Source organism: Drosophila sechellia, chromosome 3L (assembly GCF_004382195.2).
Source record: "Drosophila sechellia strain sech25 chromosome 3L, ASM438219v1, whole genome shotgun sequence".
In the NCBI taxonomy this organism is placed as follows: domain Eukaryota; kingdom Metazoa; phylum Arthropoda; class Insecta; order Diptera; family Drosophilidae; genus Drosophila; species Drosophila sechellia.
Window position 1 is genome coordinate 12,735,945 of NC_045951.1, and position 15,563 is coordinate 12,751,507.

The 15,563-nt window shown below is 41.9% G+C and overlaps 3 protein-coding genes and 1 long non-coding RNA gene across 5 annotated transcripts; 3 read left to right on the forward strand and 1 right to left on the reverse strand.

Moving 5' to 3' along the window:
• The first annotated feature begins 110 nt into the window (after positions 1–110).
• Positions 111–949, forward strand: LOC6605536. The gene is made up of 2 exons (XM_002030328.2): positions 111–222; positions 286–949. Exons 1-2 carry the CDS (start codon positions 132–134, stop codon positions 501–503), a joined length of 309 nt encoding a protein of 102 aa, XP_002030364.1. The 5' UTR covers positions 111–131; the 3' UTR covers positions 504–949.
• Positions 950–11,554: 10,605 nt separating this feature from the next.
• LOC116801079 lies at positions 11,555–13,065 on the forward strand. 2 transcript variants are annotated; one of them, XR_004361765.1, is made up of 4 exons: positions 11,555–11,595; positions 11,655–12,076; positions 12,140–12,196; positions 12,403–13,065. It is a non-coding gene; the product is annotated as an uncharacterized LOC116801079 (long non-coding RNA). The 2 variants fall into 2 exon arrangements; XR_004361766.1 differs by lacking the exon at positions 12,403–13,065 and having other exon boundaries at positions 12,140–12,274.
• Positions 13,066–13,214: 149 nt separating this feature from the next.
• Positions 13,215–14,381, reverse strand: LOC6605537. The gene is made up of 4 exons (XM_002030329.2): positions 14,043–14,381; positions 13,865–13,984; positions 13,504–13,793; positions 13,215–13,419 (listed from the first exon to the last, which is right to left on the reverse strand). Exons 1-4 carry the CDS (start codon positions 14,142–14,144, stop codon positions 13,272–13,274), a joined length of 660 nt encoding a protein of 219 aa, XP_002030365.1. The 5' UTR covers positions 14,145–14,381; the 3' UTR covers positions 13,215–13,271.
• A 204-nt stretch (positions 14,382–14,585) lies between these two features.
• LOC6605538 lies at positions 14,586–15,455 on the forward strand. Its single transcript, XM_032719217.1, has 3 exons — positions 14,586–14,726; positions 14,789–15,213; positions 15,269–15,455. The coding sequence occupies exons 1-3, from the start codon at positions 14,586–14,588 to the stop codon at positions 15,438–15,440; spliced, it is 738 nt and encodes a 245-aa protein (XP_032575108.1). The 3' UTR covers positions 15,441–15,455.
• The last annotated feature ends 108 nt before the right edge of the window (positions 15,456–15,563 follow it).

The following is a 15,563-nucleotide window of genomic DNA, read 5'->3' on the forward strand; positions in this document are numbered from 1 at the left end:
GGGTTGGCAGTCCGCTTAAATCGATAGGTCGTAATCGATATACTTATCGGTGTGGGGCAAAACCAAAACAACGTGCTGCGCATCAAAACATTTATATTTCGTTATCTTGTTAAAAAATACTATTTGTAAAGATGCCACAGGGAAAATTCAAGAAGGCCAAGTTACCAGCAGCGATACAGAAAAAGAAGAACCAAAAGCAAGCTGCCTTCACCCGCCGATCGAGTGATTACCCACATGCTTAACTATCTTCTTCAGATTCTAAGTTTTCGTTTTATTAATTTACAGATGCGCCCATTCAGGCGAAAAAGGCCAAGTTCAATGAGACGCAGAAGATCAAGTCCGTCATCTCGAAGTCGGTCAACAAGAGCGTGGAGAGCGAACTGCGCTCCCGCGCCCACGAGGGCTACATCCAGTTGAGCAAGGCCCAGGAGGCGGTGGCCAAGCACCACGCCTCCCAGGCGAAGGCGGCTGCGGCGGCCAGTACCGCCAAGTCCGCGGAATAGCTTACTCTAGGCCTAAGTACACTGATGATAACCAAATGACCTGCATATTGTATAGTAAAACACATCTAAAACTACTTCCTATGTTATAGCATCAATTGGAACCAAAAGGAAGCGAATTCTCCGCTAAAGATTCTCAAAAGGATTTACAAATCCGCCTAATAGCAGAGCATATGAGCTTTGAAGCATTGCAATGCATTGTTAGTATCTGCAATCTTTAAAGAGTACTAAATTAAGAAAGTTCCTTACATTTTGTAGTTTTCGCTGAGTTTCATGATGGCATTTCTATTGATGGTCAGGTGACCCTAATATTTGATACCAAATTCATTAGATGCTATACTAAGTGAACAAATTCATTTTAAATGTATGAACTATTTCATGTTTTAAACCGTTGAAAGTTGTCAAATGCAGAATACATTGTCTTACAATCTTGAATATTTTATTCAGTATGTTTCACAATGAATGCAAATTACTAAGAACGATGACATTTCCTTTTAAATGCCTGGCAAATTATACGAATTTTTGAAGTTTTCATTAAGTTTTCTTGTCGTGAGCTTTGACTTTTTCGCAACGCTGTCTCAAGGACTTGTTGACCAAGTACATGCAATGCTAACTTTGACGTTTGGCCAATTTATGAGCGGACCTTTGGTGGCCGCTGCTGGAGGAACTTTTGCATTCAGCTTCCTACTTATCACAATCAGTTTGTTTAATTATAAAAATAGTTGGCCAACAAAGTTGGTTCCGCTGACATTTATTGGACGATTCGCTGCGGGAAATTCCAAAATTTCGTAATTTCGCTCCTTTAACGACAGCTATTCATGACAAACTTTTTTTTGGCATTGGCAGGAAGGCAGCTTTGACGAAGTGAAAAGGAAAAAGTGCCACTAACAATTTCTATTTAATTTTCGCAACGTTTCGTTTCGTTTGCTATGCAAATTCTGCCCGCTTTTGATGCGCTTTTAATTAGCCAGCATCCCGCACTCACATGCAGCCGGAAAAATTCACAGCCGATTGCGTGTTTTTGTTTTGTTTCCTCGTTTTCCAGCCCCACCCCCAAAACCCACCCTCTTTTATCAAGCACTTTGATTCCCCGCCATTTCAATCGCATGCAAATTAGCCACACCCACCGGCCCACCGCCCACTAAACTGAGGAACAGGTGACAGGATCCCCAGGTGCTCGTTAGTCGTTTTTTTGGGCGTTTTGCGTTTTTAGTGTAGCACCAGATTGAAAGTGCTCCCAGCATGCAAATGCATTTCTGCACTCAACCAGCCATTTGGGTGGATGGACCTTTTCGGATATGCAGTTTTAGCGCCGGAAAGAAGCAGTTGGTATCAGGCATTCGGAACTTTTTGACACCTATTCAAGCACACTCGCCACTCTTTTGGGGCGTTTTGAATGTGTCATCAAGGATGTCTTGGGGGAACTACTCTTTAGCTATCTTCAAAAAGATAATATGCTGGTGTATCTATAAGATAAGATGTATTATGTTCTTTATTTCTGGACACCATCCAACAATATTTATATTTTGCATAAGATGTAAAAAAGATACGTTTCAAAGGATTTATAAATTATTAGAGTATTTCCCTTGCTAACAAGTGCGTAACCTTTTGGGGCTTTTAGCCTGACGTTCCACTTGATTACCAGTCCATCTCATCGCGCTCACCAATTAGAGAAAAAATTGGTAATAGCACCGACACTTGAAACTCCCGTCAATCGAAACGCTTAAAGAAAGCGAATATCTCTTCAACTTAAAGCCTGCGTGGAAATCCCCGCTTTCCACATCAAAGTGATTGTTTTTGGCGTTTCATTTTATGGCTTATTTAATTGAGCATTGCATTTTGAACGCATTTGGCAGAGGAATTGATTGATTTGCATTCGCACTCATCCATTCAATCCACCCCATCGATACCCACGGTGCTTAGCTCAGTCCATTTAATTAAAATATTTCGAACAAAAGGAGCGGACACCTTTCACGCATCCCCGCCCACACAAAGGATAAAAAGCAGCGTCCAGAGCGGAAATCACACGGCCCAGCATCCTTTTTGCATTTTCCATCATTTAAATGATGCGTTTCTGTTTGCCTTTGCGTTTGCGTTTGCATTTGCTGGCTGCCTTCAGTCGGTCGGCGACCTATTTGAATAGCGACGTGTGTCCCACTGTCGGACATTCCAGGTAGAGCAGCCTGCAGATCTTCATGCACTCAAAAAAAATTGTTCTAATTCGAAAGATGAATCTTATAGATTTTAAAATATAATTAGCAATGCAGTTGAATTTGACTGTCTTGGCAGATCTAAATACCTAATAATAGCTTCCAGCTTTTTCCAAATCTCCTGAATCACAATCATAATATTCAGCAGAATGTGCCACATTTTTTTCAGAGTGGATGTGGCATGGACCACGGCTACCTGGTTACCTGGTTAGGTTGTCCGGCATCTCATTGTGTGCGAGGCGCGCATGTAAATTTGTCCAACTGCACAGTCAAACACTTGGAAAGCGAGCGGACAGAGGCCCACTGCTGGCGGCCACCTGCGGCATTCCACGCCAAACCATGACCATTCAAAAACAAAAAAAAGGGGACCCCCCCTTCCATTCCATTCGATTCGATTCCGTTTTCATTATCTTTTTGTTTTTGCATACAATCGAACGCTTTGGTTCCTGGTTTGAGGTCCATATCCTTTCTATGCGACAACGCGCGGATTCTGATTTATACGAGTGTATGATGAATGACAATGAGCGGAGGGTTTTGTCTATTATTTTGTTTCGGGTATTAAGTTTTTCATTTTTTGCTTTTTTTTTAAAGGGGGATTATATTTGATAATAGAAGTGCTGCAGATTAAAGCAAATTCCAGGCATTTCCTAATCCAGGAATTTTGTTATTTTTTATATTCATTTGAATATCAGTTTTAAGGAATTCGCTTCGCCAAATGATTTCATTCAGCTTCTTCCTTTTTAGATATCTTCTAGATATCATTGCTACTAATTTCCAACACATTCCAGTTTTCCCTCGCTATCCCAAACGGATTATTAATGAACAACTTCGATACCTTTACTAAATTATACACCTTTGCCCTGGAGAGTACCCAAGGGAGAGGGGCACGAATATAAAAGAAAATTCACCTGTCCACACGGATTTCTAACTTTTAATACATAAATTAAGGCTCAAAGCCGAAAAGTGAGGGAAAAGCAAGAGAAAAAGAAACAGAAACACAGGGCAATCCGCGGCATTGAAACGATAAAGACCCGGGTTGGGTCATTGAGATATTCCACCTGCAGTCGCATCGCATACCCAGTGCCACCAGATCAACAACATATAATAATCCCATCAGCATTTTCGGATACGCTTTGCAAATGAATTGTAGAGCGGCATTCCCGATTCCCAACCAAACCGGACTCCAGAGCATGGATAATAATAATGTGGAACCGAAAATGAGCCACGCGGATCGTTGAAAACTGACGACTGGTCAGCGAAGGTTCTGCATTTGCACCTGCATCGGATGGGATCGGAACTTTGATGGGCCTGGCGTGGCTTACATATAATTAAAGTGGACTTGTGGATACAACTTGATATCCTCGCCGATGTGCTCCATAAAGCATATGAGCGCGCCAAGATTACATAATGGTTTCGTTATTAAATGACTTACATTTGCATTTTAGAAGAGCTGCGGTGGGAATTTCATCGTTAAGAACTGCACTTTCGTTGGAATTACCCCAACAAGTTCCTTTCTTTGCCTGGTTTATCTATAATGTTTTTTAGTGGTAATACCTATGTCCATCTGGCAGTAAAAAACGACTCTTTATTATGTTAGGAATGACTTTGTAAGAATTTAATTAAAAGCTGCTTAACAAACCAAATCGTAGATAGTTGTTCAACTTAAATGGAATTGATAAGAAATAACCCCTAAATGTAAGCAGTGTTAATTATTTAAATTTAATAAATAACCATGGCTAAATTGTAATCGAATTAAAGGCCAGTGTTGGGGGCATTTATTATTTACTTAACATTTCCCAAATCATTTGCCTCGAACATTATTTGCACAACTGAATTATTAAAGCACCGGGTAGCATTTCACTTCCGCTTTCTGCGAATAAAAAACGAATATTCGTCGAAAAAACCAAGGCTGAAAACCTGAAACAAGATGAAAAGCGAAGCAGCATACAAACCCAAAACAAAAATCTGTTGTCAAAAGGCGGAGCCAAAAGCGGATGTAAATGTGCCCAGCTGCATGCCAAAAACTGCAATTGTCATCAATACGAGCCAGAGATTCAGGATGCAGGACTCAGGATTCGGGGCGGCACACAAAGCCAATCCATAAAACAAAAGCAAGAGCGAAAAGTGAATTTCAATAACGGATGTAAATAAACCACATGAGATCGATTACCTCCCCAGCGTGCGGGTGAGGTGAGTCGAGTCCTGCTGTCAGGATAACAGATGCACGAAAGGCACCGACTGCAGGTACAGCTCCTCCTGCGCCTCCTGCTCCTCCCGCTCCTCCAGCGCCTCACAGCCATAAAGCATCCAGCATATCAGTTAACTCAGAGGGGGAGGATGGCACAAAAAATCATAGTCCTCGCTGAAAAAAAGCACAAGCCAGAAACATCTGTCCTTTCCTCGAAGGAGCCAGAAAAACGCAGCAGGTTTAAAATTTATTTAACTCGGCACGAACAGAAGGCAAGGTAAAAAATGTAGAGGTGAAACGCAGCGCAACTTGGTCATCAGAAAAGGTTTCAGCAAAACAAAACTTTAATGGAAAAAAGTAAAAAAATATAATCTTATCAACTACTATAATAATAATCTACTTCACATTTTAGGTTTCAGCAAATAGTTAAAAAAGTTTTCAATTAACTAGGAAATATCTCAGAAAAAATATTCATATTCTTTCATGACATGACATGGTTGTTAATATTTTTGTATTTATGGTATTTGGGAGTTTTAAAATATATATAAAATATATGTATATATTTCATTGCGATTTATTTCAGCGATTCCACTAAAAGGCCTTACACTTTGTAGCTATGCAAAAACATCTGTCCGCTTTTAAGGGGATAAGGTAGAAATCCGACAAGCTTAAGATACATTTGCGTCAGCCGATGGAGCAGATTTCATGTCATGAAAGCAGATACATATGCGATGAGGATGCAGCCGCGGGCCTCGGCCATCAGAAGACAAAAGCCCATTAAGGTGTAGCACCTGGACCGAAGATCACCTTGGTTTGGCCCTCGCCGGAGCAGGGGGATCTTGGCCAGGAGTGGAGTGGAGTGGAGTCGGGTCGGGGAGTCGCATAAATGTGTCGATATTATTACGGTAAACAGTCTGATGCGTTTTAAATTCAATTTTAAACTCATCCTGCACTCTCTAATTGGAGCCTTTGCGAAAGCGGATCCTCGCATCCAACGGCGCATAATAATAATGAGCCTTGTCATCGGGCCAAGTTATTCGCCGCTAAATGTGGCTTATTGAAAATCCATCAAAATGTTAAATCTTTCGCCATTTCGGGGGTAAGTGCTTAAACATTTGCTTATTATAGGGTAGTCCTTGCTGACCCACAAAGTGTGTGAGGTATTACTAAGCAAATATATGGGGGTTGGGGTAGGGATTAAAGAAAAAATGGAAAGTTGTAATGGAAAACACTTAACGGCTTTGATTAAGGTTGAATAGGGCGGGTTAACGTGTATGTATTTTGGGGGAAAATGTTTTCAAAATGTGGATATCAAGTTGAAAGAAACCTTTCGTAATTCAATTTTGACGAAATATGTGATGTGATCGAAATTGGTAAAGGTTATGAAATCATTTAGCAGTTTTTTAAAATGTACTTTCTATGCCCAGCTTGGTAATTGCGTAGCATAAATCGTACCAATGAATTGGCTGAAATTGGTCATGTAAAAAGATCATGAAAAACATATATGAGCCTTGTCGCTAAGAATAGTCCAATCAAAATAGCTCCTTAGATCTCTTCTTGGGATCACTGCAAACCAATTTCAGCTGCCGGCAAACAAACGATTCCAAAGTCATCCGATGGTCATTGTATGAGAATTAGGGAATACCAAAGAGTTTGCCGCCTGCGAAGGTGTAAAGAAAAGGTGCTGACCCAAGGACAAAGGATCAGAAAGGAGCCCAACGCCTTCACGGCCACAATGCGTCAATAGAAACAGACAAAGAATTTGCCAGAAATAGTTTCCCGATGGCTAAGACCAACATTAATCATCGAGCACCAATTCCAAGGCCAATCAGTAGACCAAACAAACAAAAAAAGCCAGAATTCTGTGCACATCAAGGCCATAAATGTCGCTTCCATTTTAATAGAGCAAGCTGATTTCGAACAGGACCTTCGCTCACACACACACTTGCAGCTGGAGAAACCACAGGAGTCTGGTCAACAAACAATGGCCAAGGCGGCCAGGCACAAAGGTCGCAAAGTCATTTGAGATTCGTTAAAGAAAAATTACATGAAGTTTTTGCGGAGCAATTACCAGGTGTAAGAGAAGTCCAGCACTCGGGGGCGTATACTAATTGTTCGATTCTTGGCCCGCTTGCGAAATGCTCATGACAAATGCCTTGGCCAACACCCTCCCCCTCTCTCCCAGTCATTCATCACTCTGCATTCGAAAGTGCGGTGTAATTTCGACCTCCTTTTGTTGGCCAATTGTTCGTTCGGGCCAGCCTTTGTCGGCACCCATTTGGGGCAAGTTTTATTGAAAAGCCAGCCCTGCTGGTCCAGCACTACATAAGTGGCCTGGGTGTGGGTACGCACATGGATTCCATCCAAGGACTATTGTCGGCGCTCTACTGAGCTGTAATTAATGTCCCCTGTCCACCGCAATCGTTGTTTGATTGGCGATCTCTCTCTTTTTTTCGAGAAACGAATCTTCCTGGAAGAGTTCGTCAGACTAAGAAAATGATTTCAAATATAACTCAATTACTTATTATGTCTAGTCTTAATAAAAAATTTGTGGATTTTACTGTAACTAAAAGCCTTGCTGTTATTTTAAAATTATGTATAATTATTACAGTAGTTTCGTTATAAAAAGGAAATGCAACCTGCTCGTCCACTTGATTTTATCTGATGGGGTAGATTAATCTTTACTTAACGTTTGCGTTTAGCCGCTTTGTACACTCAATTTGGGTTTTGGCCTCGGCCAAATTGTATCTGCAGCTCGAACTTATCGGTAATCCATCGCCTTCCAGGGGCACTTAACATGTTTTTTATCTTTATCTTCGATCTGGCCGCATTTCCTCCTCATCGAATTTGGTTCGGTTCCTGTTCAGGCCGCAACTTCCTTGGCATTGTGGCGCGTTTTTTCCTTTGTTTTTGGTATATTTTGTTGGCAAACTTCTCGGGTGTCAGGGAGGAAGTAGGTGTACATGTTGTGGTTGATTCGAAGGATACCTGCTCCTCGCGAGGGATGCTGTCGCCTGAAACCCGAATTCAGTGTCCTGAAAGCCGATACTGCGCGAGTGTGCGACCGGTTTGGCATTTGTCTAAAATGCGGTTTTCCTTGGCATTTAATTTCTATTTCAACATTGCATTCGTAATTCGAGCCCTTCCCACAGGTGTGTGTGTGTGCGGATTTGGTCTTGGGGAATTGGAATTGGAGCAGGTTGGTTGGCAATCTCTCTAGACTGTGTATTTTAGTGCCGGAGTCCATCGTTTATATATTCATGTTACCTTGGAGAGCATTTTCCCTGCTGCTTGGCTTTTTGTTTGGCTTTCCCTCAAATTGTGCGTGCTAAAAACAGTTGACATATCCATGGGCGTGGCTCTATGTTCGGTGTCTGGGGGCTTTTACCGTTGGCATATTACCGGGAGCTACCTGCTCAACCAGCAACTCACTTGGCGCTCCTTAAAATGTCAAATGTTCTCGGGGACCATCCATCCATCCGTTCGCTCGCTCGCTCGTCCGTGCCCACATATGTATGTATGATGATGTACCCATCCCCAACAGCTGCTAATGGAAATTGCGGTAGCGGAGGCGTTTGGCGACGACTTCCTGTCGTGCTCGGCCTGGAGAAATTTATGCTAAAAGGTTGCCAGTTTGACTTGGGAACGACCTGCGTTTGCCACCCGAGATGCCCGGCAACTTAAGGCCTCGCCGTTTCTACGGTTTATCTATTGGAATATGAGGTATTTCGTATGAAGGCGGTTGCAGCAAAAAAACGAATGCTATCCATTCATATTCGGGGGCAATTTGCCTGTACAACGGACAATCCCGGCCCATCCTTAGTGTCCGTCCGTATCTGAGTCCCTTGTCCGTTGTCCGTGAGTGCGTGCGGCGCCTGGAAAAGCATTTTGTGTAAATGCGGCGCAAACAAGCTCCAGACTAATTACGACAGGGAGATAACAGCAAGCAGAGCCAGCCAGGCCAGGCCAGGCTGGCATGGATTCAGGATCCAGGATAATAATCTAAGCAAATTTATCAACACGGACACATATGAAAAAAATATGAAGGAAAAAAGCAGCAGACAGCAAAGGATACGCACCAAACGAGCGAGTGAAAAATTATGCGATGCGGACTCCAACAAAAGACACATGGGAAACACTGTGGAAAATGGGAGCAGGAAGGGGTTCCATAGATGTGGAGGAATCGGCAATTGGGATCTTGCCTAGAGCTGTTTGCTTAGCTATTTTCAGTTAATTTAAATTTCCTGAAAATTCCTCACTTGCCTCTTAGATTCATATCATCTGGCTCAATTTTGGTAGTAAACGAAATTTTATGGAGGCAACATAAATTCCATTTAATATTATTAAATTATGATTGTCAGATATGCAAAAGTTACAGAAAAATGCAAATTTCAAAATGTAAATATATTTTTAAGAAAGTTTTGTAATTTTTTGTATAATTACTTTGAAGATGTTTGACTTAACAAAATACATATACTTTCAGAAAATTATGCATTAAATATGTATAATCAAGCCATCATTATTATGAATAAAACATCCCACTTCTGTGCCTATTGAGATGTTAACTTAAGTAACTTAAAACAAACACGCCACGTGCTGCAGGCCAAATAATTAAAAACGGCTAAGATACGACTTTAAACAAGGATACAACCTGGCCTACTCAGACAAAAGGTTATTTGGGTGAGATTGCCACTTTCCCAAGAACTGGAAAATCTGATTTCCTTTTTGGCAAAGATCATTAGGAGAACACCGCCTACAAACAAATCCCGTGTGCAAATATTTGCCACGGCTAACAAGAAAATCTGCGCGCCAGAAGATGTTGCAACATGGCCTAAGCCCAGATCGTAATGTCCTAAGCCGGTTCGGGATTAAATTGGCTTAGATGGGACCTAGAGCACAAAGGTGAAATGTATACAGTTCATGAAGGATTGATCCTTCGCATAATTTTGCGCAGTCTGTGGATGGCGGGAAACCCCAAATGTGAACACCGGAAAATGCGGAGCGGGAAACGGAATGCGGAACTTTCCTTCGCCGGAGGCGACCATCAATCATCGTCAGGCTGCGGGGCACATTAGCATTTATGAACTTTTGGCCGAGTTGATTTTTCTCTCAACTTGCCAAGGGCTGCGATTTTGGTCTAGAATGGGTTGACTTTAATAGGGTTTTCCATTATTTCATGCGCTTGTGCATATTTGGCAGTCAATTAATGTCAAACTAGTTACAGCTCTCGCCCAGCAATCGATCAAAAATTTAAATGTAACCACCTCCGTGGGTTACTTAAACAAAATTATTATTTGACATTATTCATATGACCCGAGGAGAACAACAGCGAAAAAATGAGCGATGACAATCAGGAAATCTTATTAAAAACTGGAGGATAGGCCAAGATACCGTTGAGGTGTTGATGATCTCGATAAGAAAAGAAGTTGTGGGAATACCTTTTGTCTTCATTTAATGATTCAGTTTTTATTGCATTACCCATCAATTTGATATGGTGGTTAGGAGACCGTGGTTCAACCAAATGAAACTAATCTAGAAATTCATGGGAGAAGTTCTTTGGACGAGACGTTCCTAATTAGATTTGGTTCTCGATAAAAACGGGAAAATTGAAGGCTTCATGCTGAACAAACTTAAATCGCTATTAGATATGTACATAATCCCAAAGAGATCGTGAAATTATATATCTTACCTTAATAGTTATGTGATTAATATAAATAACCTTTAATTATATATAAACGAAGCAGATTTAAAGTGTTTACATACACAGCTTATATTGTTAAAACATTGTTAAGCTCCTTAAACTTAAAATTCCGATTAGCATAACAAATCTGGCATTTTACATAATGCAACTGTATTGTGCAATTTAAATTTGCAAAATTCGTAAACAGCATTTCATTAAGTTAATTAAAATAAGCCGAAAATCCCCAACCAGTCAAATGGAATTTCGCAACTTAGTTTTTCCGATTTTTTACGCTGTGACATTATTAAAAGCGGCATTTTAAATGCCATTTTGCATTATGAATTTAATCCAATTGTTGATGGCGTTGAAAAAAAGGACAATGCAGCAAACGCACATAAACAACAATCAAATGATACGGTAATTAGTTAATTTATAAATATCATATAAACTGCTCATTTATGAATTCAATTAATGTTCGCAGACGCGTGACCGAAGTGGATTAAACTCTAATTTAATAACTCAGTTGGTGGGTGCAAAAAATGCGAGCGCGCAAAGTGCTCAAATATTATTAAATGAAAACCTCAAAATGGGTGACAGTTGCAGCATAATGATTTACACCACAGAACTGTCAACGTTTATGGATACAATATCGAATATATATACAAACGATACTATAAGTATGCCGACACATGGCGTGGCATCGGTTGGCCACAATCCACGAATCCTGCCCACAGATGCGTTTACAACTCACCAGAACGCCCAGCACTCATTCCTCATATGTCATGGATAGATGACTACTTAAGGGATCTGTCAATTGCCTAGGATAATGTTGTGTTCTGTCGTTAATATATATGCGTTCTCCAAACTCAAGTGGATCTCGGTTTCTCGGGATATGTCTGCGCACATCTGTGTAACCCTAGAACGCAGAACGCCCACAGCTCCCTGGGATCCCACTCAATCCCCTGCCCCCAAAAGATATATGTATGTATATCCCTCGTGGTTGGGCCCATGCCAAATGTACGTATAATCACATTGTTGACTGCAACTGCAACTAATTACAAATCAATTTGAACCAGCCCCCAAAGGCAAACGAATTCCGGGGAGAGTTGTTCCATGGCCAACCGCATAACAGGAAGCGGGATCGCGGGTTCCTAGCTCCTTAACACCTGCCTGCACCCCATTAAAATGGTATGGGGCCAGTGTCAATGCCAAGTTTAGAAACGGAACACAAAAATAAATTGACATCTCAGGCTGGCCGTAAATCAATGGAGACAACTCAGACATCCAAACCATGTTGAAGTGACGAAATGAGCTGCAGAGTGAGTCATAAAACACTGAAATCTAGAGGAGATGGATCACATTTGATGGTTGTCTTTTATGATCCCACAATTGAGATACAGGAGGACAGTGTAGATATATTTGAGAAGGAAACGGTGGATCACAAATGATGGATGGAATTCCTAGTCATTTGAGATAGGAGCTTATGTTTGATAAGCATGTAATAGATCGTCGAAAAATTCTGCTAAGCCCTTAAAAAATAATATTCCTATTTTATTTTTAGTACCCCAAAAACTGATGGCAACTTATAAATAAACAGCAAATATGGAAGACATCAAATGTGAGTGGAGAATTAGAAGAATTGGTATTGAAAGAACTGTGTTTATGCAAACAATTAAAGATCTGATTGACAAATATATATTTTTGGGATCGTACCTCAGGGTCTTTTTGTACCCAAACTCCAACTCTTTCCACACATCACCTAAGCTTATTAGTACCCAAGTTGTTTTTGCCATATATATATTTTTATAAATCTTTCTCCAACAGTGGCGTATATAAGCACTTCAGCTTCGATGCCTGGCCATTGTTCGGGGATCTTGAGAAGAACAGAGGAATCATTTGTCTTCTAATTATGATTTCAATGGCTTGGCAGAATCAAAGAAGGCGTAATTCGCTCTCACCACAGCCAGGACTCGTTCGGGGCCGCCTCTAAGGCGGCAAATCGAATCAAAGAAATAGCAAACAAACAAATAAGAAAGGAAAAGGAGTCTCCTCTATGGTATTGTTGACAGGCCGCCGAAATGAAGGAGACCGCAAAATACACTCAGACAAAGGATGCGGAGCAGGGGCGACTTCATTTGCACAAAAGGAGCGGAAAAAGCGATCAAAGAGCTAACACAAAGCGGAGCACCGAACTCGAAAACATAAAGCACAGCCCATCATCACATGTCCGACGCGAGGTAAACCCATCTGAAAAACCCCTAAGCAGGCCAAAATCCAAACCATATCCATGCGGCCAGCTTAGGACTCCTTTTTTATTTTTTTGGCCTCATCTGCTTTGTTTGCCACCACATTGCGTTGTCGTCTTTAAGCTCTTTAAGCGATATTAAAACATTTCACGGCGCAGCAGGAGGTGGCTTGGAAATTTCAAAGCTCTCAAGGTTTCACAAAAATAATATCAACATAACCTTTGAACCAGAACTGCATATGGCTTACAACTCAATAAGAAATAATTATATTTTATAAAAATATTTCATGTTTTTTAACTTGGTTTGTTGTTCATATTTTGAATGCATTAGCATGGTAACTCAGATACTTTGAACACTTAGATATATATTTTTACTTAATCTTCTCGCCTTAAGCTGCGTTTTAGTTAAGTTAAAATTTAAATCTAGTCACCAACATTTCAGAGCTATTCAGAGCACAATGCTTATCAGGTCCAGAGCACTATGTCCGCAGTGGGCCACGTACTCGGAGCATCCCGGGCCATGCGTGCCCGCATCGGAGGCCTTGTAGAGCTCGTCCACGTGCTGCAGTTCCTGCTCCGCGGCACTTGTCGTTGGCCTGCGGAAAAATTGGGGGGAGGTGGAAAAGGATGTCATAATTAGTGGTGACCCCTTGAAGCAAGCGAGCTGGAGGGCGACTCACATGAATAGAATCTGAAACAGGCTGCCCAGAAGCCCGTTTTGGGCATCCAGGGGCGATTCGCTGACCTCGCAGATTGTTCGCAGCAGGCAGGCGGAGCCATTGAATCCGTAGTGGGTCAGGATGTTGATAATGCTGCGGTAGAAGTCGTGGCGCCTGAAGGGAGGCGGAGATCCCACCGAGCGACGCCTCACCTCGTTGTCCTCGTCCTGTGGAAAATCACCTCCATCCTGGCGGGCATTTATGGGAGTCACATTGCCTCCTACGCCCAGATAGTGATCATCCAAATCCCACTTAAATATAATAATTATAAATGGGTTCGGGCCGAGTAAAAACTACAAATAGAATTTTTAACCATACTCACCCTGTCAATCCACTGATTGTAGGAATCGTTGGAAGGCAGTGCATAGTTGGACTCAAAGTTGAAGGCCATGTACACATTTTTGGGACCCAGTTCCAGTGGAATGGCCACAGCAGCCAGTAGCTAAGTAATATCGTGAATAATCACTATACCCCTCAGACGAATCCCCTGCAATACTCACACCAAAGGATCCCTGACGAGGAAACACCAGAAAACAATGTGCTAAGCTCAAGCCTAGAACGAAAACTCCACCCAAGTAAAACTCCCAGCGAAAGGCACCCATCTTAACCCGAGCTCCAGACAAACTAAGTGCAGTTTGCGAAATATCGAAGGTTGCACCAAACGATGGGCGTCACAATTGGCAGTTCCACTAATGAATGGGTGAGAAGTGGCTTACGGTACTACCAGAGTTAAGAGAAAGAAACCGGAATATGCAAGATTTACACTGTTACCACTTGATCCCGTATCCATCCGATCGCAGTTGTCTACTGCAAAAGGTGCTAATTGCTAGAATGTGTAACATTCTCGGGCGAGAAAGTCTTCAGGGCTCGATTGATGGAGCCGTTTTTATTGAGAAATCAAAAATGAAAAATTCGTGAGCTAGAAAAAGAACACCCAGAAAATGGATTAGTATCTTAAAAACAGAGCTGGCTTTAACACGCACTGAGATTCGCTCGGGCGTAGACCACAAAAAAGAAAAAAACCAACTTATAATAACAGGAAAATGAAATTTAGTATAGTATTCATATTAGCCAGTTGCCAGTTAGCCATGGCCTCCCTGGGCAGCCTCTCCAAGCATCAGAGGAGTAAAAGAGCTCCCATTCCCTGGCTTACATACCCCACCACATCACCCACTCGCGTCATGGTAAGATAAATCTATTGGTTGAGAAGAAAACCCATTTGTAGCCCACTTTGTTATTCTCCCAGTTCATTGGCGGCATAGGCATTCCGCTGCAGGATCTCAACTACGAGGCGGTGACCACCGGCTATGTCCTTAAGGTGGAGTACTGGCTGCCCACCACTCCGGATGATCTGAGAACACCCACAGCGCTGCCCATCACACAGGTGGCTACGCCGGGTGTTACCGGAGCCAGAAAGCAGAGGAAACCTATGTTTGAGAACTTTCTGGTGGGAGTGGACGAGCTGGGCAAGAACACCAGGAAGCTGTTGACCAGGACCAACAAAGTCTTGAGTAGCTATCGATGGACTGTCTACAAGGGACTAGAGGGATTGGCCGATCGTTTGGGCTATCAGGGCAGGATTTGTGTGCTAAAAAGTATATGCGAGGCGGCCGAGGAACCCTTTCATTACACAAATGGACTGTTTGCGGATCTATTGCACATACTACTCACGTAGGTCTTAATGGAAAAACATCTTAACCATATTATTATTGCGTCCCAACCACAGACCCTCCTCCTCGGTGGACAAGTTGTCGGAACATGCTGACAACGAGTATTACTATGCAGAGAAGGTGGGACAATCCGGAGCTGGATGTGATCGGGTCTTCAAGGAGTGTCGAAGTAGTTTATTGCAACACTTTAGCGAACTCCATCACAATCTGGATAAGATCTTGTTTTGAGGCAATAAAGGAAGGCTGAAATGATACCAAATCTTTCGCTCAGTGTTCTTTCTGGCAAATGGAACTTTGTGATAGTAACAAAAATGGTTTAGTGCTAATTAGAAGAACGTGAACTTTTAGTGA

Bases quoted from the DNA above. Each gene is read 5' to 3' on its own strand.
- LOC6605536 (XM_002030328.2), top strand. From the start codon at position 132: ATGCCACAGGGAAAATTCAAGAAGGCCAAGTTACCAGCAGCGATACAG. The intron at 223-285 runs GTGATTACCCAC...ATTAATTTACAG, and splicing joins TGCCTTCACCCGCCGATCGA to ATGCGCCCATTCAGGCGAAA.
- LOC6605538 (XM_032719217.1), top strand. From the start codon at position 14,586: ATGAAATTTAGTATAGTATTCATATTAGCCAGTTGCCAGTTAGCCATG. The intron at 14,727-14,788 runs GTAAGATAAATC...TTATTCTCCCAG, and splicing joins CATCACCCACTCGCGTCATG to TTCATTGGCGGCATAGGCAT. The intron at 15,214-15,268 runs GTAGGTCTTAAT...TCCCAACCACAG, and splicing joins CTATTGCACATACTACTCAC to ACCCTCCTCCTCGGTGGACA.
- LOC6605537 (XM_002030329.2), bottom strand. From the start codon at position 14,144: ATGGGTGCCTTTCGCTGGGAGTTTTACTTGGGTGGAGTTTTCGTTCTA. The intron at 13,985-14,042 runs GTGAGTATTGCA...GATATTACTTAG, and splicing joins CTCGTCAGGGATCCTTTGGT to CTACTGGCTGCTGTGGCCAT. The intron at 13,420-13,503 runs GTGAGTCGCCCT...ATTTTTCCGCAG, and splicing joins CTGTTTCAGATTCTATTCAT to GCCAACGACAAGTGCCGCGG.